Below are 26361 nucleotides of genomic sequence, written 5' to 3'. Positions count from 1 at the left end.
CTCTCTCTCTCTCTCTCTCTCTCTCTCTCTCCCTCTTTCCCTCAGCATTTCCCTCTCTAATCTCAGGGGAATCTTCTTAAATGTATTTCACTCTGTACACTCTGTTACATTCCAACACACATCCAGAACATTAACCCCTCTTTCTGGTTTGTACCTTACCCCATCAGTTGTCTTTCTTCTCTTCTTTTTAGATGGTACAACTGACTTGCTGCTGACTGTCCAACTCCAAAAGACTTTGTAGTGATGCACGGGAATATCAGGTTCTTCTGGCACATCCCAAATAATTCTTACAGCCACACTTCCATCACTGTTAGTAGTGGAGTTGGCAATCCTAAGATTAGCTGGAGCTGGTGGAGCAGATGGATCTGAAGCCCCAGAGAAAAGCAAAAAATATTACTAACTCACCAAGGAGAATCCTAGGTCTAGCTATTTGACATAGTTAATGACAAATATTAGATTACAGGGAAACCATATTGACGCTGATGCAACACAGTTTATAATGACCACCAAGATTTCCTTTGGATGTGGTATATTTATTTATATTTGATCTAGTATACATACCATACAATAATGACCTTTCCAAAAGAACAGTGAGTCACAAGACAGAGATCCTAATTTGAAGGTTACAACGAATCCTCCAGATATTTAACCCTAACTGCAGTCAGTTACAGCTGTAGCATTTTATATGTCACAATATCATTCATCTGGAATCATGTAGGATTTAACAGGTATGTAAGGTTGTTCTTCCTTTAAAAACAATGGGGAATGAGAGAAAGCAAAGAAATTTGACTCATTCAAGTAATTGCCTTCTTTTAATACATTATATCATTTGATCCATGTAGGTTGATAAAAAACCATATACTGTGATAAGTAAAACCAAAATGCCCCATTCTGTACCCAAGTTACAAATTGGATGACTTATGTACAACATTCATTTTTGCAATTTTAGCTTTTCTGCTTGGTCTCAGAGACCAAAGCCCTTTAACTGTCAAGCAAGAGATTAGATTCTGAAATTATGATGCTACAAATCTTCCAAAAAGAAAACCCTCTGAAGTTGACTAAAAATGTGTTAAACTAGAGACTTTACTGCATTATCTGTAGTTAATGGCAAGAATTGATGCTTCTCACTGCAAATGTTTTGCAGATCCACTTTCTGTAAAAGGCACAGCTGCAGAGAAACAATGTCTAATGTTATAATACTGTGTATTTTAAAGAGACACTAACCTGCAATTATCAGTCATTACTACTATCTTGGTACAAATGAGAAAAAATACTCAGAAAAGATTTTAAAGAGCTCTTAAGATAGGTCTGGGATTTTTTTTTAGCAATAATGAGAGTATAAGAAAAAAAGTTTGCTAATTTTAACTTTTACTTTTTCAAAAATCCTTATTTTCTATCAGTCAAAATTCTTAGAAAGGAAGGCAAGTGTTGTGCAATAGACTTGCTCAGGGTCTCATGGCTAGGAAATGTCTGAGGCTAGATTTGAATCCAGGTCCTCCTGATTATACCCCTGGTACTCTAGCCACTGAACAACTTTGCTGCCCCTAACTCTTACTTTTTAATGAATCCAGGGGATTAAATAGATAGAAGCTGATTTATATATATATATATATATATATATATATATATACATACATACATACACATACATTTGGGTTAGGGGATGGAGGAGCTAGGTGGTACACTGGATAGAGTGCCAGATTTAGAGTCAGGAAGACCTGAATTCAAATCCAGCCTTAGATACTTACTAGATGTTTGACCTGGAGAAATCAAACAAACCTGTTTTCTTCACTTTCCTCCTCTAAAAAAAGGTCGGAAAAGGAAATCTCAAATCACTTCACTCTTTTTGCCAAGAAAGCCCCAAATAAGGTAACAAAGAGTTAAACACAACTGAAATTACTGAACAACTATATGTACATGTGAGCACACGCACTCGCACACACAGATTATATATAAAACTTGGCTTGATTCTGTAGTCTATATTTCTTGGATGAAAATGGCATGAATTGGTTTCTATCACCAAAAGAGTAAATAAAAAAAGGTTTTGTTGTTCAATTATTTCAGAGGTTTTATTTTTTTTTCCAAGGAGGTTCAGGTAGTTGCAATCTGAAAATCTGCAAAGGGGGATTTGAATCATCTGTGAATATTTGAACAGGCTTTTCTTTAAAATGTATTCCTTCACATGGGTTGATATAGTTTGCCTGTTGACTTTAGTTGATGGAATTTTTTTTTATTAAAAAATGTAGGGGGTCAAGATAAGAAGAAAAGAGAGACCAAGATATATTATTTCACCACGAAATCACAAAAGAAATGGATTGGGTTAACTAATTTGAAACAGTAAAAAAAAAAAAAAAAAAAAAAAACAACTACCCTTCTTCTATTAAAGGAATTAAATAGTAAAAAATATAAATAATGTAATATTCTGAGAGCAAATGTAGTTCATATTCAAGTTGCAAACATATTTCGTTCATCCTATAGAATATAACCTGCTTAAAAGTGAAGGTTTTTGTCTGATTTCAATCACTAAGGGCAGTTCCTTGACCAAAGTTGGTACTTAATAAATATTTGCTATATTGAATCTAACTGAATTTGACAGAAAAACTATATCAGGATAAAAGCTAGAAGGGTATCAAATAAATTTTATTTTACCAATAATTTTCTTCATAATGGACATTAAAATTATAATATGAAAATATACTATTAAATGAATATCCTATGTACTCTAAATTCATTCAGTATCCTCACGTTAAATTACTCCTATAATGCAACCCTACTGATCATAGGAGTCAATTAGTTATGATTACAGTCATCCAGGACAGGCTTATTTAAATATTTTTAGACATAAAATAATTTAAAATACCATTACAGTTTCAAAATAGTAATTAATAACAGTTATTTCATTTTATATTTGTATTTTGGCTTGAAGTCCATTTTCATTACAAGAAATAAGATGTAACACGTATGCAAATTTTAAGGTGCTTCTTGGAAATATTAGAGTTTTTCAAAAGTGGGCAATTACCAATTCACAACTGCCCCAGAAAATTGTAAACTTCATGAAGGCAGGGACCAAATTATTTATAAACTTTTAAGTATTGAGCCAGGGTGGAAGTAACACCTACTCAAAGAGGTTCAGGAAAGTCATTGTCAAATTTTCAATGTATTTTATACATTGGAAATTGGCAAATGCTACAAATTGGGATTTTTATTCATTGTTTTGTTGACTATCTAGATCCGTGATTGCCAAAGTGGGCGCCACCACCCCCTGGTGGGTGCTGCAGAGATCCAGGGAAGAGGTGATGGCCACAGATGCATTTATCTTTCCTATTAATTGCTATTAAAATTAAAAAAAAATAATTTCCAGGGGGCTAAGTAATATTTTTTCTGGAAAGGGGGCAGTAGGCCAAAAAAGTTTGGGAACCACTGGTCTAGATGGACAAAGGTAATGGAGAGGGGCCAGCTAGGAAGCTCAGTGAATTGAGTGCCAGGCCTAGAGATAGGAGGACCTGTGTTTAAATCTAGTCTCAGATTCTTCCTACCTATGTGACCCTGTGCAAGTCATTTAACTCCCAGTAGTGAGCCTTTTTTATTTTTCTACCTTGGAACCAAAACACAGTATTGACTCTAAGAAGGTAAGGGTTTAAAAGAAGTAATGGAGAAAATATTAAAAATATAGATTAAATATAAAAGTATATACTGTGCACAAGTTTTTTTTTTGGAAAGCTTTTTTAAGAAAATATTTACCAGTAAAACACTGGTGTTTCCCAAAATTTAAAAAAGTGCTCTGCATACAAAGAGGTGCTTAATAAATTATTACTGAATTAATGAGTGAATGATCACTGTGGAATAATGAGAAGAGAAAAATATGCAAGAAAAAAGTCCTGTCCAGTTAATCTCTACATATCCTCATATGCAGAGAGGGTCACATCGAAACAGACCAAAATGGACATAAATTTTTATTTATTTAGAAATTATTCAAGTTTCTCTTAACAGTTCATAAAAATGATTTACCAGCTTGAAATGTAATTTATCCATACAAACTGGACATCAAATCTTATGTTATTATAATTTAAAATATACTTTTATCTGATAAAAGTAACTTTTATTCAGAGAATCATAAAATTTTAGTTTAATTGGTAAGGAGTTAAAGGTCATCTAATAAAATCCCTTTACTTGATGGATAAGGAAAGTCAGCTACAGAAATGTAAACTAATTAGACTTAAAATGCTTGGGTTGGAAAATTGGAAAATTCTGACCTAGAATCCAAGACTCCTGACTCTCCATCTACTGATTTCCTACACCAACAGTTCTCAAACAAGGTGAGCTTATGACCCATTTACAATCTTAAAAATAACTGAAGAGCTAAGAGATTTTTTTGTTTAGGTCATATCAATCTATACATACCATATTAAAAACTAAAAAGCCTCAGTTTATTATGAAAAATAGTTTTGATATCATTATCACAGATCCCATGAAAGGCTATCAGATATAACAAGAGTTCTCTGGATCACATTTTAGAACCACTGTCCTACACTAATCTACCCCACAAAAATGTTTAAAAGCATCTTCGTTCTATGAGTAGTGGCAAAGAATTGGAAAGTGAAGAGTATTCATTAATTAGAGAATGGCTGAACAAGTTGTGGCATATGGTTGTTATAGAAAACTATTGCACCTTAAGAAATGGTGAACAGAGAAACTTTAGAAAAACCTGGAAAGGCATATGAACTAATGCAAAGTGAAGTGAACAAAACCAGGAGAATAGTATATATAGTAATATAAATATTGTACAATGATCGGCCGTAAAAGACTAAACTATTATCAGCAAAACAAGGTTCCAAGATAACCCCAAGGACTCATGATAGAAAAATAAAATTAAAATGATGTCCACTGCCAAAGAAAGAATTATTAGAATCTGATTGTAGGTCAAAACACACCATCCTTTACTTTATTTCCTTTACAAAAAAAAATAAAATTCAATTAAAAAAAAAACTTAAAAAATCAACTGCTCTCATGGATTTTAGAAAGCAAGAAATATTCAGAAAATTAAGTGTGTTAAAGTTGAGAAATTTAAGAGCAAAAATTCATTTTAATATAAGCATACTTTCTCATAGGTATTTCCTCAAGAATGCTAAAGTCTATAGATGTTGCATGTGTAGCTTAGTCCTTCAAGTTTTACATAGTGACCTTGCCATGCTAAGAGTCATAAATGCTATCAGTAATACAAGACAGATTCTTTCAGTAATTTGGATTTCAAATTATTTGATTTGAAGTTTTGTGGTCAATAACCACATGAAATGTTGCTCACTTGTGGCATATTGGAAGATCTTTAAAATTTTATTGGGCTATGTGACCAATAAAATTACTTATCATTAGTGGAAAAATATGGAGCAATGAAAATAAATTTCAGATCATTGAAGAGAAATTATGGAAAAGTGCAATCCAGAAAGAATAAAAAGAAAAAGTATTCTCATACTTAAGGCAGTGGGGGAGGATTCACAGTGTTTATAACTACAACTATTCGCTAAATCCAGAAACCTATAGAAACCATTAAAGACAATTAACTCCTTCATGTTCTCCCCTGCCTTATTCTGATGTGAAAATTTCATAACAAATAAATTACATTAAGCTTTTTTTTAATGGAATATGTGTAGGATAGTCAGAAATGGCAATATCCTTTTTGTGAAATATCATCCTGAGTGTAATTGTAGCCCTCGGTTTAGGTCTAATTTCAAAATCATTTTTCTATTTTATTGACAAAGATTTTAGAGATTTTTTTTTTCCAAAAGAATCATTTGGTAGTATCTGTGACTGCTACAACTTGCAACTTTTTGAAAAACTGCATTGCAGGCAAGTTTCTAGCCATTAAATAGTTTCGAGGCACATGTAGAAGGCTGAGCTCTGCCCATTTGAAATGGTACACATAAACCAGCTGTGCAACTGTATAAAAAACTCATGGGTCCCTTAGGAGTCACAGAGAGAATTTTATGACTGCAAGTGGGTGTCTGTTCTAGTTTTACTAACACTCAGTAATGTATGCATGAAATCACATCCAGTATGGTACTTATGCACTGGGAAAACAATGTCGTCTGCTTCCTTTTCCTTGGTAATTTATACCCTATATATACACTAGTAACTTCATCCTGAAAAGAAAAACCTACACAAGAAATACCAAATATAGGCAATCTCTTCTACTTGGAATAAAAGAACTAGAGACTATTAGAATTATTTGGAGGAGTTTTGCCCTATTGGACTAACAAAGTTAATAATATTAGTTATAGATAGCAAAAAAAACTACTTACGAAAGAAAAAAAATTATTGTTTGGTTTAATAATAGCCAAATTCAAAATTCAATAAAATGCACAAAAATGTGCATCTAGCTTCTCTATTAAAAGTTGGCCTGGCTGCTTTACGAAATTTACAAGAAAAGAATGGGTAAATTGAGCTAATATTCACCTCAAAAAATAAGTAATAATCTGTGTCTGTCTTTTATTGTCATCCTTCACAATCTAGGAGCAATTCCAAATTTTCAACATGAAGTATCTTCCCTACTTCAACAAGTATAAATGACATTATACTGCATGCCATCATTCTACTCAATAAACTCCAATGTGTCTCAATTACTTCTAACAAATTCTCAACTCTTTTTTGTGTCATGGTCTTTATTGGCAATTAGGAAAGGCTTAAGCACTCTTTCTCAGCAATTTCAAAAGCATAAAATGAAGTATGTAGGACTACAAAGGAAAATGGTTATATTAGAATACATTTATCTAATACAAACAAATACAACAACCAAAACTGAGTTCACTGGCCTCTGGTTAAGAACCTAGTGCTTTAGAATCAAGAATAAATTTCCCTCTTTGGCATTTAAAGGTCTCAATCTGGTACTTTTCCAGTCTTCTTAAATTTGATTCTCTTCTGTTCATTCTATAGCCAGACTGACATATTTGCTATTCCTTACACATGGCAATCCATATCTATTTTCATGCTTTTGTATAGGTTGCTTATCATTCCTGGAATGCTCTCCTTTCTCACTTCTACCTCTTACTTTCTTTGGAATCCTTTAAGAGTTAGCCTATCTTTAGGGGAAGTTGAGTATCACAGGGGTTAAAGAGCTAGGCCTATAGTTGGAGGTCCTGGGTTCAAGATTGACCTCAGACACTTCCTAGCTGTTTGACCTTGGGCAAATCACTTAACTCCCTTTGCTTAGGCCCTACTGCTTTTTCCACCTTAGAAGTAAAGTATTCATTCTAGGACAGAAAACTTGTTTTTAAACAAAAAAGAGTTAGCTTTTCTACTACAGGGCATCTTTCCTAGTCTCTTATGATATTTATTTCCATCGATTTGTATTTCCCAATATTTAAATGCTACTTCCCTCTATTAGAATGTAAGCTCTTTGAGAGCGGGGATTGTGTTTTTGCCTTTCTTTGCAGCTTAGTACAATTCCAGGCACACAGTAAGAACTAAACAAATGTTTGTTGGCTAATTGAAACAGATATCTTTTTCTGAGTTCTCATATGATTGACTTCTTTAAATAAATAATTGCCGACATAAGTTAAGAAAAACTAAGCAATGGTTCCCGGACAAAGAAAGACACCGAAACCTCTGAAATATTTGCTTTAGAAACTGGCCTGCCTAAGAATTTACTAAGTCAAATGAAAAGACACTGCTATATCCACTTAAAAAAATTAACAACATGAAAACAGTTTTAGTGTACAAATTGGATGGTGTTTAAAGTGAAGAGAAAGTGACTGTGATGTCTTTCTCTGTCAACATGCAAATGATTTCAGGGGCAGGGTTTCCCAAATAAGTAATGTCCATTTCTATTCTTTTTCATTGCTATACTATTAGTTTCAATACATTTCAGTTCAATGTGTACAACAAATGGACAAAACACACTGCTAGGTTCTAGAAATACAAGGTAGCATAAGCCTTACTATCAAGGAAGCTTATACTCAACAGATGGGGAATGACTTTTACATGGACTAGTATTATCTAAAATGGGCTCTTGTGGGTACAAAGCTGAGATCTAGACAAAATATTCCCAGAAAGTTTAAGACAAGAGAAAAGACTTTGAGCTACAGTGATAGAAGAAGTCTATATGAAGAATATAGCCACTAAGTTGACCTTTGAAGGAAGATAATGATTTCAGCAGGCACCAATGAAAAGGAAGCATTCTTTGGCATGGTAAGGGACTTATGCAAATTGGCAAAATGGAGAGGCGATAAGTTAATATTTGGGAATACATGACAGTCCATTTTGGCTAGGACACATATATGGTTAAATAATATGAATTAAGACTGAAAAAGTGATAAGAATCAGATTGTGGAAGATCTTACATGCCAGGCTATTTGCACTCTATCTGACAAGCTGAACGGAGACACCAAAAGCTTTAAAGCATGGAATGGGATGGTTAGACTTATGGATTAAGCAAGCTTATTGGCAGGGGTAGGGAGAATAGAATAAGCATATTTGGAGGCAACAAGAAAAGAAGAGCCACTAAAAAGAGGGAGTAAATATTGGTGGGACAAGTTCTATTAAAAAAAAAAGTAAGGAATAGGATCCAGAGCAGAAATGGAGAACAGTAAGACAATTATGTCCTCTGAGATGAGAGCAAAGGATAAGACACAAGGATGGATAAGTTTGGAAATATGAAGAATGGAACATGAAGGATCTTAGGATGGGTGGTCAAATGTCTTCTCAATAAATTAGCATTAATATCATTCCAAATGGATTAAGAATGGATTTGGAGACCTAAGGAGAGAAGAGATGATGTAGGACATCTACTATTCAGAATTTGATAGAGAATAAATCACTAATGAAAATAATTCTATACAAAGAAAAGGGTCTAATTTTAACTATATAACATCAGTCTCTTGTTCCTCTCTCTGAGTGCTAATAGTTAAAACGACATAAATAAATAAATTAATAGCTAGATATTTAGGTATCTAGATATGGAAATCAATAGATAAATACATAAATATAGGTAAATAATAGATAGCTTCTAAAGCAATCAAATGAACAAAGATTTAATCTGACTAAAGCACTTTAATGATTCAATCAGATTAAAGTATATCACATCCTCAAAAAAAACCTTCTAATTAGAAAAGAAAAAAAATGTAGAATGGCCTGTCTTTTATTTTGATTTTAGGAAGTCATTTGGTTTTTCAATACACTGTAGCAGACCACACTGTTTTCAGTGTTCACTTTGAACTATTTATTCTAAAAGAAGTCCTTGTACTTTCCTTTGTCTGTGAAGACAAACTATAGTATGCTAAGATAGTTATCTCCCATTTCTAAATGATATAACAAACAAAAGGAAGAATAGGACATTCCTTAATCCCTTGTACTTTCCATCATACCATATGATGTCCATACCTGGGCATCTGTGCTAACTACTATACAGCTGTGCAGAGTAATCAAGTCTTCCCTCCACACCCTTGATGTCCTAATGATTTGGGTCATGCCTATCACAAACTATTTCTCATAAATATGTGACACAGCACTATAACATTGTTATATTTCTTAACAATAAAAAATTAACAGAAATATCTCCAGCTGCTCCCTTATTTAATAATGGGAGAAGAGAAATGTAATTATTTTAAAGCATTTCATTTTTATACACCAATAAACCTATTTATGATCTTTTCATTTTTAAATGCTTTAATTGATGCTTTGTATTCAGATAACATCAGTCACTTCCCAAAAAGCAAAATCCCAGAGAACTAACCCATTAAAATAACAATAAGAAAAACACCCTAAGATAATGACTATGACTAAATACTATCTGTAACTCTATTTTTGTTTTTATACTCTACTGTTTGTTAATAGGAAGAAAGGATGTGTTTTACCTTAGTAATTTGGCTATTACATTGTTTTTATTATTATTTTAAATCCTCATTTCAAAATTGTGAACCTTATTGTTTTAGGGGCCATAAAGAAATTAAATTTAAATTAGTTGATTTTTGTACTTTAAGAAATCGTATTTTAAAACCATAAATAACACTATAGCAGACTAAAGTTGAAAGATTGTGTGTGTATGAGTAGTGTTATCTATATAGCAGAATAAGGCAGAGCCTTTGTATTTTAGTCTTGTTTGGGAATTTACAGACCATCAACTCCATCTTATGAAGATGTATAAAAATAAATCTATTTACTCTATTGTGACTCTTTTTATTTGTTCTTAATGTGAAATAGGGTATAGCTATAAAAGTGTTTTAGAGCATTTGCCATTGTTGTGTGGGAATCTGTGAAGACAAACTATAGTATGCTAAGATAGTTATCTCCCATTTCTAAATGATATAACAAACAAAAGGAAGAATAGGACATTCCTTAATCCCTAAGCCATAATACTTCAAGAATTCTATGTATCATTTCATATCTCATATGTTAATAAGATGAAACATAGCATGGCTAATGGAAATACATTGATCAACCTTATATTGCATGTTTCTAATAATATTGATATATTTAGTTGATACTATAAGGAATTAGCTAAAAGTATCAGAGTTTGGACTACTTTCTGACCCTACTTACACTCTAGAGGAAAACAGCAAATAATAAGATAACCAAAAGGTAGAAAGCAAGAGGTATAAAGAACAGGTTGAAGTGAACAAGAAATATAGTAATCAGCTGATAAAGTTTTTTTAAAAAAGAATACTGTGGTTTGAGAAAGAGCTATGTTTACACATTTAACTGGTTAGATTGTTTTAAATGAACTAAATAATAATCATCCTATTCGAAGAAAATATCAAACCAGATTTGCATTTAGATATAACTAAATGAATAAAACATCAAAGACTTTGAATTCCCTGTGAAAATCAATTCTATAGCTTGTTGTATTCGAGGCAGTTTGACTAAAAGAAATTAAATGTACTCTATACATTTCTCTTCTAGCTTTATTTAACTTTAATGAAAATGAATGGTAAATGGAAAATATTCACCTTTTCTTCCCTTCCCGTCCAGGCTGCTCTGTTTACTCATCTACACAAGACTTTGTACACCATGCCATTATAAAGCTCTTAACTTTGAAAGCTCTCTCTCTCCCTGACAACTTCTTATATTTAAGAGTACTGCTTCCATGTACTGCCCCTCTTCTTATTGCCTAGAATCCTTTGAGGACCTCCAATTTAAGGAGGAAGACCACTCCCTGTATTGCTGCACTGCTAATCCATCTCCATTGGGCTACGAAAACCCCATGCTGTGTACCCCTCCCTTTTCAGCTTCTTTTTTTTCCCCTGTGTTGTTTTTCTCTTTTACAAAGTAAGATCCTTAGGTGGAGGGATTGTCTTTATTCTTATATTTTGTGTCAACAATATTGGCATAGTACCTGACACATAGTAAGCATTTAATAAATTATGGTTGACTGACAACAAAACTAACAACATACATATTTAGTGCCTACACAACTAAAGTACACTATATAATTACTTATCCTTCAATATACATTATGTAAACCAGGAGTTACAATACTTTTTTGCAAATGGTGATTTTTAAAAATCAGACCTATTATTAAAACAAATATCATGAATAGCAGAGTTTAACTATTGGAGCCAAAATGAGTAAATAAGCTAGTTCAGGAAGGACAAAAAGAAGAATGAAAGGAACAATGGACCATATATTTATAAATTGTATTTAACATAAGAAGACGTGCTATTTCTTCCTCATATAAGCACATAAAATAAATGATTTTTCTTATTGGAATACTGCTATAATAATCCAAATTACATCAGTCTATAAATGACAATACTCAATCAAAATATATATGGTAAGGGGCAGCTGGGTAGCTCAGTTGAGTGAGAGTCAGGCCTAGAGACAGGAGGTCCTAGGTTCAAACCCGGCCTCAGCCACTTCCCAACTGTGTGACCCTGGGCAAGTCACTTAACCCCCATTGCCCACCCTTACCACTCTTCGACCTATGAGACAATACACCGAGATTAAGGGTTTAAAAATATATATACACATATATATATGGTAATAGAAAAGTGGATGGTTTCTGGCTATTATGAGATTTATTCTTTCCTAAATTATTTTCCAAACTATCTTAAAATTTTTTAAAGTCAAGCTTAAAAGCTAATATTTTTAGAAATTCATAATAAATATGAATTATATTTTCATACTTCCCTGATTAAATAAGAGAAATGAATGAAACGGATTTATTAGGGCTAAACAAGTCTTAATAGTAACAGAAAGGTTGGATATACCCCTTTCACTATAGAAATGGGTTCAAGTATATTACTGTTCTACCTCTCTACCTGTTTCTCCTCAACTTCCTTTAGTGGTTTCTCAATTAATTTCCAACATTTGTATGTTTCCTGAAGTTCATTCCTTGGCTCTCTTCCCTCCATATGTTCTGATATGGTGATATCATTCAGTCAGTAATTATTTCTATGAAGGTGATTAGGAGATCTATATATCTATCACCAAACCTTTTCTGAGAACCCTATTCAACTTCCTTTTAGATGTCTCCACTTAGATATCCACCTGACTTCAAATTTAATATATCTTAAATTGAATTCACAATATCCACCCATATATATATATATATATATATATATATATATATACACACCCAGTATCCTCTTGCAAATATTTATATTCATATTGATAACATCATTTATCCTTCCAATCATTCAGGTTTAAAACTTTAAGTCATTTCTAAGTCTTTTCTCTTTCATCTTCAAATTCCAATCAATTCCCAAGTGTTGTCAATTCTACCTTTGCACTATCTCTTACAACTTTCCCATTCTTTCCATTGACATTTTAACTATGCAAGGTCAGGCCCTCATATTTTCTTTATATTAGGGAAATAACCTTTTAATTGATCTTCCATCCTCCAGTTTCCTTTCTCTAAGTCATCCTTTATACTTCCTTTTGCTTCATCTTTCAAATGTATAACTCTGATCTTGACATATAAAAAGGAGGGGGAAGTTCTGTGACTCTGTTTATAGAAATAACATATAGCATGTACATTGTGCTTTAAGATTGTGTGAAGGTTAAAAATAGGAGGCAGAATTTTGAATATGAGGAATAAATAGAATGCCAGTATTGTTGGATCAATGATGTTATGCTGAATCCCCTTGATATTCTATAACCCTTCTCTGATATCTTCCAGAATTTGTTCATCATTCTCTTAATACCTGGGGTTAAATACTAACATAATATACCCAATTTGTAAGGGTGATCAATATGAATTAGTAGGTCATCCTTTTCATCTTTCCAGATTCTATCTAAGCTAATTTCACACTGATTTTGATTGGCAACTATGCTACCTATTGGATCATATATTGAGTTTGAGGTTCACTAAAGTACTCTTTCATTTTTTTTCAAAGTAACTATTCAATGACAATATTATCCCAATCCTAAACTATGTAATAAGATTTGTTGTTTTTTGTTTGTTTGTTTGACTTTTTATTGGGAATAAACATTTCTTAAAGTTAAATCTAGTTTCATTCTGCCCATTATTCCAGAAAAATCATACTCATTTCAGATTATATTTTTGTTTTCCTGAACTTTAACTATGCTTTTGTTTATGATAAGCAAAATTACAAACGGTAAACTATCTTTAATATATTCATTCTCTTTCACATACTATTTTCTTTCTAAGCATAATTTCATGAATAAGATATGATAACCCATTTTGTATGGTATCAAGTCATATAATGACCAAACCAATTTTTAAACTTTAACAGATAACAGATAGCAGGGGTTGGGGTTTAAGCAAAATGAATATGACTCAAATTTTGGAGTAATGAGAAAAATAAAACATAAATTTTGGAGCAGGAAAGACTTCCTGGAAATTATATCATATGATAATTCCCTACTCATAAAATTCCTCTTGGAGAAATAAAGAGGACCCCTGAAGTCCAAGTAGAGTTCAGCAATATTTGCCAAATCTATCGAACACAAAATGTAATGCCAAGTCTAAATTATACTGTCAGGTCACCAAAACCCTGTGTGGCTCTCTGAATCTGTCCACAACTATAACAATTATAAAGAGAGACTAGTAGATGACTGTATCATTTCCCACCCCCCCATATACAGAGTTAAAGAGTTGTCCTACAAGAATAAGTTCAGAAGATTCATATAGTTAATCAGCCAGCAACAATTTTAACTAAGTATAGACCAAAATGATATTTGAATCTACAAACATAGAGATAATATATGCTATAATATTATAATATTTTTCGATTGTAATTTGCCCCATTTCACTCTGTCCTCTAAATGATGCAAAGCACCTGGAGTGACACATATCCTTCTCTGAAAAGTAAATTATACTCAAATCTACTTGATGTTAATGGAAATCATCAACCTAAAGTTCAAAAAAAAAACTTACTTGAAAAATAAATCACTCCCATTTCTACTCTCTTCCTTTACTTTTTGAATAAAAGCATATTGGTTTTTCTATGTTGCTTTTTTAAAAAGGTTAGAGATCTATCTCTCATGCTATATTAAATCCTCAGTTTTAAATTGCATCTATTATAACTATAATACATGTTCATGGAGCTCACAGAGCAATTGACAGAAATTGTACATAACAGAAAAATATAATGAGGCTTTCTGATTGTTAAAATTTGGCCTAAGGAAATTTTTTTCTGCATCAAGTCATTTTCTCCAATCATGCAGCCAAAATACTTTCATAACCCAAGGTGCAGAATTATTTGCAATTATGCAAATTAAAATTAGACTTTTCACTATTTGTTGGTATTACCATCGACTGAAAAAAAAAATAAAATCTGAACAATTAAGATAGGTAAGTCTTGAGGAGTCCACAAATAACACAACTGAGCCTGTGGCTATGTATAGTCTAACAGCTGTATCTTGATGACCTATCCAGATGGCTATATAATCAATTCAGGGCACTGTGGATTGAGCAGCAGGGAATTTATGTGAAGGAGTCTGATGTTCTGTTGTGTTTGCCATAGGGTCACAAACTAAATGAATCTTCCTTCCTTCAGCCAATTCTTAAATGTAATAAAAAAGATTTTAATTTGTCTATCAAGTTGTGAGATTAATTATTAAACTAGAGAAATTAAGTAAAATTAATTGAAGTAATAGAGGAGATATAAAGCCTTAAATTTATAAACTGAACAATATTATTAAACAAAATAAAAATTATGTGGCAATAATGCTTCTATGTTAATTATAATGATGGATATTTGTGAAATCAGTGATGGATGTCTATCTGACCAAACCTAAAATGTATTGTTTCTAAATCACAGGAATAGAAACTTCATAGTTTGATCTATTTTGTGATTGAAATTAAGTCACAGATTTAGTTTATTCAAAGAAGACTTTTGGTTGGAAAATCTAGGTATGAAACCTCCTTTCAAGTTCTGTCAAGACTCCATACAGATAAAAGAGCACGTTCTCAGCCATAAATTTGCATGGTAACTTCAAACAGATCTGTACCTAATGCAAAAATGAATGGCTAAATACAGAATGCCCACCTGTTGGAAATCCATAAATATGAAACATTAAAAGGGCAAAGTTGCATTCCATATGTGACTGAGTCGAAGGTGAGTGTCAGAGGCAGGAAACCAACACTAACCTTTAGAGGAGCGGAAGTGTTTACTGGGTGCTGTGAAGCCTCTTGTTCCATGAACATTAACAGCAGCCACTCGGAACTGGTACCACCTGCTAGGTCTTATGTCAGACAGTTGAACTCTCTCATCAGTAGTCTGAGGGAGAAAAATGTCATATCACACACAGGCTCTTTTTTATTCTGGCATGTCAATTGGGTTTATTCAGACATCCACCAACCAGTTGGCCAATGCACCTCAGTCTTGACCTGTAAAACCTTTGCCCTTCTAAATAAATACTTCTAATCATGCTCAATTATAGAAACTGATGTCAGAGATCAAAGGAAGTCTTAGGGCAGTAGAACTTTCAGGAAAAAAATTAAGTTGAACTCATGTTAATGATATTTTATATCAAGGAGGTGTTTAAAAAATCTAAAGTATTGATGCTTCATAATCTCTAGAAGCAAGTTTTATAACATTTTGGATGCTATTTTCTTTATTTGAATAGTTACAAAATTCATACATAAGGTGTTTATTTTGAAGTTAGTGACCAAACTTGATGACTGTATTCATGAATTTATTAAAATAAAATTATAGGAAGTTAAAAACTATGGATTTTTCTATGTGCATAATTATCTTCTGGGGGTAATGGATAAATTCAGAATTCTCTTTATTTAATCATGGTTGTAAAACAAAGGAAATACTTTGTAATACAGCATACCACAGACTGAGCTCAAGAAGAATTAATAAGATAATTTAATATACTCTCTTCTCTTTTCCATTCATAATATTCAATGATTATAATCGATTATAATAATTATGCCTTTCCTCCACAAATTATCTGTGGCTTAACATGCAAAAATTATATTTACTTTAAAGCATTTAATTCCTACTTCTAATTGAAACTTTATTTTTACATTTCTAGGAATAATCATCCACTTGAATTTAATAAATCAATATAGCTGGCACTGATTTATAGCATGGATTTTTAATCTGAGATCTATAAACTTTAAAAAATACATATTTATAAAATTATATTTAATCAATTGATTTATTTATCAATGCTTTTTGTTTTATTTTATACATTTAAAGAACATTACTCTAAGGAGTTTAAATATTTAATCAAACTGTCAAAAAATCCATGACACAAATACCTTGATTTGTCAATAAGCACTTAATTGCAGTTGATCCAAAACATGGACACATTCTTTCATATACAAAAAGTGTTTTTTTTTAATCTTACAGAAAATAATTTTCAAGCATTTCAATTACCCCTGGAAGCCACAGATTAAAGAAAGTAAATAGACTTTCCTACTGAACTTCAGAATGCATTTTAGAAGAATTCAAAATTTTACATCTCTCCAGAATGTTGTCTTAAGCTTTAGGAATACCATAAATTCATGTGTGTACATACCTATAGTGTTCTCTATGTATATACTCATAAACAATTACAATATATAAAAGCAAAGTTAGAAAGTACTTTGAAACAAAACATCAGAGATTTTTTAGTAGATTGAATAATCAGTGAATCTATAGTAAAATAAAGCAACTAAAGCTAATACAGCAAGGGTCTACATAAAGAGACAATGTCCAGGAATAAAGGATTCTGAGTCTCACTGAACGATATCTTTGCCAGACTACAACTGGAGTATTATAGTCAGTTCTGCACAGCAGAGTTTAAAAAAGGCATTTCTGAATTGGAGGATGTCCAGACAAGGGCAATCTGAATGGTGAAGGGCTTTGAATCTATACCATATAAGGATCATCTGAACCAACTAGAAATATTCATTATGAAAGTTATGGAGACATTGTAGCCATTTTTTCAATTTGACCGAAGAGGGCAAAACTACAAATAGTGAGTGGAAATTATAAAGAGGTGAATTTAGGTTAGGTGTTAATTTTTAAAAAAACTTTCTAATAAACAGAACTTTCCAAAACTTTAATAGGCTACATTGGGAAAGTAGTTCGCTCTCATTCATATAAAGTCTTTAAGTCTAAAAGATCATTGGTTAGGCATTTTTAGTTGGTATTCTTTCGGGCATATAAGAGATAATTTTGAGGTTCCTTCCAGTTTTTAAATCTTTTTATTTTGTTATAAATCTATTTGAAATAATAGAATAATACACAAAGAATCTAGCACACTGATATAAATATGCTTAAATGCAAACATGAAAGTTCCTATATACACAGACATATATACATGCATGCATTTTGTAAAGCATGGAATTATTTCCAAAGGCCTGCAGATACTAAGGAAGCATTATTTATGGCCTTCAACTGGGCAAAGAAAAGAATTCAAAAGTTCTTCTCTGTAAAGAGAATAAGTAAATTACCATTCATTAAGATGCAATGATTAATCCCTCAAATGTTAATAGTTGAGAAAGGAAACCTTATAAGTGTTAATCATAGCTCAGCATTTCTGATTTCGTCTAAATCTTTCTGAGAAGTTTTATTTGCTATGAACCAGGGAAAGAAGAGGTTTGGTTGTTTTCTTGTCATTAAAATTAATTTCTGTTATTTATGTGATATTAGTTTTAGAGAAAATTATCTCACTTCTCCATTAAGTTTTTGTTTTTGTACATATCTCTGATTCGTTGGTGTAGGGTAACATGTCAAACATAAGTGTAAACATCTGCTACATTATAGCCTACAACACTCCCAAGTATGCTCAATATTATATTAAATATAATTGGAAAACTTAAAAATAAACAAAAATACAATAGAACATGAACAATATAATTGTTATATGTGGTTTTCCAAGTGCATATGCAATCTTCAGAGATGATTCTATATGATTTTTTGCCCTCCTTTCTATTAAAGTTTAACATTATTGCCACAAGGAGAGGAAACTCTCTACCAATCAATGTTTATACTCTACTAAAGAGTTGCCTACAGGCGTTAAGAGGTTCAGTGACTTACCAAAGGTCACACAGTATGGCTTAGAGCAAGCCCTTAACTACAGATCTTCCTATCTTTGAGGCCAATTTTGTATTCATTGAGCCATGTTCCCTCTCTTATTCATATTGCAATCCTTAAATTCTTTCTGAGTTGATCTCTAGTTCTTCAAAGACAATGTTTTGAGAAAAGAAACTAGTTCTGTGAGAAACTCAATTCAAAGAACTTTCTATAGTCCTGGCAAGAAATAAAATAAAATAGAAATCTGGGCTACTCTATTATTTAAGTTTGAAGTGAACTTAAACAATTCTATAGATGGAAGTGCAAAGAATTCAATCTAGTTGTTTTTTAAAAAAAGCATGAATCAGCTACACATTCAAAATGTATCTTTATTCCCCTCCATTTATTTTCTTGCAGCTGGTAGCCCATTTAACAACTCTTTAAGGGAAAAAAATATTTTGCTTTCCTCATCAACAAGGGAGAGGAGGAAGCAATGTTAAGATAAACGTCTGGATCATTGCCATCCAGGTGGGCCATCGATACTTTAAGAAATATACTGAAACAAGGAAAGCACTTAGTCAAGATTTATGATCTGTTGGCTGCTTCCCATTAAGTAGTTTGGGGATATGCATCTCACACTCATTCATCTCAGATCCTCAGGAGTGAGAAAAGTATATGTTAAACAGAAATGGAAGAATCATGAGACAAATGAATAATTTTTAATTTACCAGTCCAATCAATGTTGATTTGCTTATTTACTGTAGATTTCAATTTGACTTGTAAAGAATTGTGACTCTTATAGGAAATGAATTTCTCTTATTCAGATATACTATATTTTCTACAGTTTTTTTCATAGAAATAAGGTTTGATAAATTAGGAAGGGATCTTAAAGACCACCTAATCCAATCCTCTCATTTTACAAATGAAAAAAAACTGAGATCTACAAAAGGAAAGATAATGACTCTTTGTTCACAGAGCTAATAAATAGCAGCATAGTATTAAGAAAAGAGGATTGGCTCTATAGTTATAAGAGTTGGGTTCAAATCCTATAGCTGATCATTCCTATCTTTATGGCACTGGGCAAGTCACTTAAATTTTCTTGGTCCTCAGTTCCCTCATAGGATGGAAGAACACTTTAAGTTCTCATCCAACTCTAAACTAGATCTGAGATTTTATGATTCAAAAGTCAGGTCTGTCTACTGTCTACTACTCCACAGCATAAAGGACTAAGCCAATATTCAGGGTTTTTTCCTTTCTTTATTATCTCTTCCTCTGATTGCATGATTTTAGCACCTGATATTAGTTACATCTGTAGTAAGCAGTATCTTGAATGAAGTAAGACAAGTTAAGGTTTATGTGAATGGTAAAGGTGCCCTCCACCAAAAAAAAAAAAAAAAAAGAGAGAGAGAGAAAAAAAAATAGCTTCCATAAGGGACTAACCTGCGCCACAGTCTGCCAATTTGTAGCATCATCTTCACTAGGATGGATTCCATAATTCCATCTCCTCTGCACCACATAGATTACAGGCTCAATTGAAATATTAAATTTTGAGGACCACTTAATCTCCAGCTGTCCAGATTGAAGTTCTGTAAATCGTAACTCTTTCCTGGGCTTCAGAGGAACACCTGAAACACAACATAGAAAAGTATGTCAATTAAAACAGTCTGTGTGTAACTTCTGTTAAGGTGAGCATTTAAGGAAGAAAGCCTGTCAAAGGGAAGAGTTAATCATAAGTCAATTAGTCCTCTAGTTCCCTTTAAAAGTGAATATCAGTTTTGTTAAAGTATCTGACAAAAATCTCACTCTATGCCATGTAAACATAAGCAAATGTTTAGGGAGATTGAACTGTTACTTATTCCCTTTCTTCTTCTTATGGTTCTACTATCAGTAGATAGTAGTATATCTATTCTATCAGAATAAAAATACTGCCAATATGAAATGTAATTCCCAGTCTAGTTTCAATTCTGTCACTGTACTTAGGGAATAAAAAATGCTTATAAACTAATGCTCTAGAAAACAAAATATGTATGAGCAAAATATAAGAACAAAATGAAGTTGCAGATAGGATGTGGAAAATTATTTAATTTTAATTGTCTAATTAGTCAACTGGCTATCTAGACAATCAACAACAACAAAAACAACTAAATCCTGATTTGTAGTATTTGCCAAATTTCAAAGAGTAAATGCTCACACCAAGAATTTAATAATCAGATCACGAGTTGATTGCTATAGCAGAAGTTGGCTCTAGAATATTCCTACTCATATCTAAAAGAGAACATACTATAGAATATGCCCATCAAACCTTTGTTTAAAAATGTCTAAGAAGGAAGAACCCATACTAACTACATGATGAGGAAGTCCATTGTACTTTGGGCCAGTTTTTCCTAATTTTAATCTAAATGTATATATATTTAATCTAAATCTATATATATTTCATCTACTTATCCTTGTTTCTCCAGTCTACAGCTAAGCCTGATACTTCTTCAACATTACAGTACTTTGAATCCTAGAAGACAACAAAAATGCCAAACTTCAACTTCTTCCCTTTTTTCCTGATACTCAATTCTTCTCCTCTCCAGGTTTAAATCAGTTCCTTTTTGTTGGTAGTATGATACCACATGGAAGAAAACAGAACTTTATAATATAAGTAAAGGGATATTGTATAAAAATAAAGGGATACTGAGTAATTTATGATTAATCTGCTTTACTTATAAGAAAACAATTTTTAACTGGGATAAAGTAAAAAGATTGTCCACTTTTCTCATACTCAAAAAGAACCTTCTCTGAATTCTAGAAATAGACCATTCCCTATGGCACTCCAAAGCAATAATCCTTTACAGTAAATAAAACTATAGTAAATACTGTAGCTGCTGAAGAAATCTGAACTAATCAGAAGTAAATCCCAGCATCCAAATCCCTTTCTAAAAGGTTTTAATCTTGGATATCATTCAGCAACCAACAGCCTTAATCTAAAGTAATGAGCATCATAGACTATGTCAGTTCAAATTTCTTCATTTAAAAATCTCTCTTTAATTATGATGTACAATAATCCTGCAATTTGCATGTTAAGAAAGCTTCCATCTGCTTTGCATTAGGGTTAGTTGGATTCACTTGATTGGAAGTAACTCAACCTCTCTGGTGTATGTAATTGTGTGCAGATGGATCCCAGCAGCACAAACAACTGAAGCCGGTACAAGTGCATTAGAGTCTACTTTTGTAGAATGAGTATCATCAATTTCATAACCAGATGTGTATACCCAATCACTACTTGATGTGCTTTTCATTATGTAAATTATGAGGCTTTTCATTATTCTTGGACAAATTAGTTTTCTGAAATCTATCCTCTTCTGCTGAAGAATTATTTTACGTCTAGCTATAACAACATAATATCAAAAATTTGTTAAATAGTTTTTTAAAAAAACCATGAGTGAGTGCCAAGAAGTCTGGTATAATCCAAGGTAGCAGTAACCTGCTGGTTTGTAAATGCTAAACATACTCGATATGAAGAAAGTAATGGCACAATCAATCAGTACAAAACAGATATAGATGTTTTTTTTTTCCTTCTCAAAGCTGAATCGTACAATTTAGTATTAAAGTATAAATTGCTAATTCAATGATTAATCACCATTTAAACGTGAGACATTAGAGATTATTTAGCACCACCTTTTTAGTTTAGAAATGGTGAAACTGAAGAACAAATGAGTTCAATGGTTCGCTTCTGATAGACTATAAGTTCTGTGAGAGCAAAAATTATCTCATCTTTTTCTTTGCACCTCCAGAATTTATGATAATGTCTGACATATAATAAGTGGGTACTTAATAAATGCTTATTAGTTCATTAGTTGATGATCTGAAAGAATCAAGAAGAAATGGAGAAAATGAACATCTATTAATTACTTACTATGTGTGCCAGAAACTGAAGTAAACATTTGATACAAATTATCTCATTTGATCCTCAAAATCTTCCTAGAAAGTGGATGGTATTATTACTCTCATTTTACATTCTAGGAAATTGAGGCAGGAAGAGGTCAAGTGATTTGGCCAAGGTCACTGATTATAAGTAAGATTGTCTGGATTCCTGACTCCAAACTCTGCACTTTTTCCTTTGTACCACCTCAGTGTGTCTAGGTAGTAAAAGATCAATGTTAGGATTGGAAGGAACCCAAGTCTTCTAACTTCAAATCCAGTAGGCTTTCCCCCCTTACTAGACACACTACCATCCTTTTATGCAATCTCATAAATATAATAATTGCCCTGATTATAATTTATTCTATTTAAATCACTGGATCACCTGCTCTAAGGTATGCAAGTAGTATAACATAGTTGAGTCCATAGAGTTTATAATGTAATATTTCAAGTCTCCCTGATATAACTGATGGGGATACTTTCATCATTGATACAAAGTGCAACTTCTTTATACCTTAGTAGTTGGCCATCATAAAAATCTGTGGCAAAAATAAACATATTTTAAAAATCATCATCAGGTGACCAACTCTCTAGTGCTTAGCCTCTTCACAAGTGAGACTGGTTCTTAAGATTACAAAAATATGTAATCCATCACTTTACTTTCATTGGAAAATTTCCCAGCCTGGTAGATAGGTCCTCACAAAGTTTGATCTCTGGAATTTCCTCATCTTTAAAATAAAGAAAGTAATAATTTTACTAAAGATGTCACATTACTATCAAAGAGCTAAAATAATGTATTTGTAAAGAGTCATATAGATCATAAATCACTATTCAAATATATATAAGTTCTGACATCATTTTAAAGGACACTTTAATGGTTTGTCAGACTCAAAAAATCATTCAGGAAAATTCAGATATACATATGATAAAAATAAATGCATGATTTTTTAATGAAACTTTTTACAATTTTGTATTAAAACATCAAAATTCATTAGAACTAGATCTATAATTATTTAGATTGTACTGGGTGTAGTGGATAGAGAAGAGAGCTTTGAGTTTGTACTAGTTTAATGACCTTGAGTGAAATACTTAATCACTAAATGCCTAATCAATTTTTTAAGATCATAAATTACATAAGAGTTACTGTTCTGCCCTGGTAGAAAGAGTCCTCCCACTGTGAGTGCCCTATGTCCATAAAGTCATAGCTATAATATTTTCAAATGTGATTTCAAGTTTATGTCCACTGGTACTGAATATCATCAAAGTGATAGAGTAGAAAATTAAGTGAATGATCTGATGACAACATCACTGTATTGGAATTAGAAGACCTGAGTTCTAACTCCACATCTGCATCTAATCAGTCACTCAAATTTGTTTAGTCCTCAATTTCCTCATCTGTAAAATGAGTGGTTGTATAACACAGGGAATGGAGTTGTTGAACTTAGAATCAGGAAAATGATGACACAAATCCCACCTCTCACATTATCTCTTTGACCAAAGGGAAGATTCTAAACTGTTTTGAGTGTCAATTTCCCCCATTTTACAAATGAAGATAAAAGCTACTTCAAAGAGTTGTTTTGAGATCCAAATTAAATAATGCATGAAAGTTCTTTGTAAACTTTAAATGGATATGCACTCATCAGTTTGTATTATAATTATTTATTATCCACTGTATTGAATACTGATGATTTATCTCAGTTCTCTAACTTGGTCTACTCTGCCTTCCACAATGTCAATTTTGAAGCACAAAGAATAAGATTCTAGGAGAAGGAGAAGGAAGAAAAGGAACATTTTTAAAGGTATAGATTTTACATAGTAAGGGCCTACAGTTGTAACATTTTTTCATAATGAAATGTCACTAATAATTAGCAATAGCTTGAAGACAGGAGTTTGGGAACTAATACACTGATCTTTAAATTTCTTTCCATTTCTAAGATCTTATATTTGCATTGCTATAGAATCCTTATAGAAATAACAACATTTTCCATAAAAATGATTTTAATATTTATTTGATTTATCATTTTATATTTAATTATATCATAGTGTATTTAGATATTATATTTAATACATATTTTATGTTATATAATAATTAATATAGCATTACTTATTTTATTATATGATTAATCTTGTGGAATGAATATTTCAATGATTTATTATGCACCTATTAAGTGCTGTGGGCAACTAAGTGGCTCAGTGGATTGAGAGTTAGGCATGGAGACAGGAGGTTCTAGGCTTGAACCTGGTCTCAGATACTTCCTTGCTGTGTGACCCTGGGCAAGTCACTTAACCCCATTGCCTAGCCCTTACCTTTTCTGCCTTAGAACCAATACACGGTATTCATTCTAAGACAGAAGGTAAGGGTTTTTTAAAAAAGTGCTTTTCCAGATACTGAAAATGAAAAGACTACAATTTGGATGTTTCAATGTTATTCTATTGATCATCACTATTAATTTGGCTGATAGAACTTGCTTTCTGGTGTTCTTTGTCTTACCTACTACCTTGTCTCACTGAATTCTACATCCTACTTAAAGCTAGACATGACTTAAAAAAACAGTATTCCCAAAAATACTCTTTTTCTTGATCAATGGTATATAAGTAGCTGTATTTCCTTTGTAGAGTCTCAAAAATTATACTTTTGAATGGTATTCACCAGCTTCCTACAATACAAGGTATCTGGACTTATTCTAGGTCCATTACATAATGATTAAATTCATGTTACTAATAAAACTTCTATGACTCCATCAACGAACAGCTTTGAAAAAAACCAAGAAAGATATGTTTGCCTTATTTAATAATAAAGTTATGATTTATACCTATATATAATAACAAAATAAACACCGACCAGTTTAATAGAAAAATGTATATTCTCTTTGAGAATTATGTATCTGAATTGTATGCATTTATTATTACATCTACTTTATGCCAAAAGTAAAGGTTTTTTATATATTCTAAAGATCTTTAATTATTATTTAGGCATAGTATTACATAAGAATTTCCTTTCTTTATGTCATACATTCTTGAGTTATTACTTTTGTCACATATAAAGTGTATTTAAAAGAAACATGAATTCTTAAAGCCCATAATAGTACTACCACTGTAATAGTTTAACTTACATAACTTTTAGAGCCAGAAGTTTGTTAGATACCATTAGTTTGTTTTTTAAAAAAACCCTTACCTTCTATTTAGAATCAATACTATGTATTCGTTCCAACCCAGAAGGTTGGTAAGGACTAAGCAATGGGAGTTAAGTGACTTGCCCAGGGTCACACAGCTAGGAAGTATCTGAGGCCAGATTTGAACCCAGGACCTCACTGAGCCACCCAGCTGCCCTCTAGGGACCATTAGTTCAACTCTCTTATTCTGAAGAGTAAGAAAATAAAGCCCCGGAAATTAAAATTACTTCCCTAAGATAACATAGCTAGTTAAAATTAAATTTATCATTAGAACCTAGATCTGGTCTCTCATCCAAGTTCTTTTCTAATATGTAGCACATTTTGAAACTTGAAAGAATCATTTTTCAATGTGTCTTCTACAGATATCTTTTATATAAAATAAAAACATAATTTCTCAAACATGTCTTCAACTCTTGCAAATTAGAAGGTTCTATTGATTTTATCATCTACCATTAATCAACAATATTTATTCAATGCACCAGGTTCTCTGCTAAGAACTAAGGATGATACAAAGACTAAATTGATATTTTACTATTATTCAATCATTTCAGTTGTATCCAACTCTTCATGACCCAACTGGTAATTTTTTTGGCAAAAGTATTAGAGTAATTGGCCATATCCTTCTCCATCTCATTTTCCAGATGAGGAACTGAGGCAAAGAGGGTTAAGTTAAGTAACTTGCCCAGCGTCCCACAGCTGGTAAGTGTCTCAAGCTAGATTTGAACTCAGGAAGATGTCTTTCTGGCTCCAAGCCTGGCACTTTATGCACTGTGCCACTTAGTTCCCCAAAGGAAGGTAGTTCCTTCCTTTCCACATATTCTGACATGTATGAATATATATATATATATATATATATATATATAAAATTGATA

The 26361-nt window shown here is 32.2% G+C and overlaps 1 protein-coding gene across 1 annotated transcript in view; it reads right to left on the bottom strand.

The window, feature by feature from the left end:
- Positions 1-26361, bottom strand: part of ANOS1 (anosmin 1) — a 246054-nt gene that overhangs the window by 46239 nt on the left and 173454 nt on the right. Inside the window, exons 5-7 of the mRNA XM_044666979.1 lie at positions 19851-20035; positions 15545-15674; positions 160-365 (exon numbers count right to left, since the gene is read on the bottom strand). Coding sequence (XP_044522914.1) covers positions 160-365; positions 15545-15674; positions 19851-20035 — 521 coding nt within the window. The remainder of the gene's footprint in view (positions 1-159; positions 366-15544; positions 15675-19850; positions 20036-26361) is intronic.

This window comes from Gracilinanus agilis, chromosome 3 (genome assembly GCF_016433145.1).
Source record: "Gracilinanus agilis isolate LMUSP501 chromosome 3, AgileGrace, whole genome shotgun sequence".
Classification (NCBI taxonomy): Eukaryota; Metazoa; Chordata; class Mammalia; order Didelphimorphia; family Didelphidae; genus Gracilinanus; species Gracilinanus agilis.
This window is presented reverse-complemented; position numbering and strand designations above follow the sequence as displayed.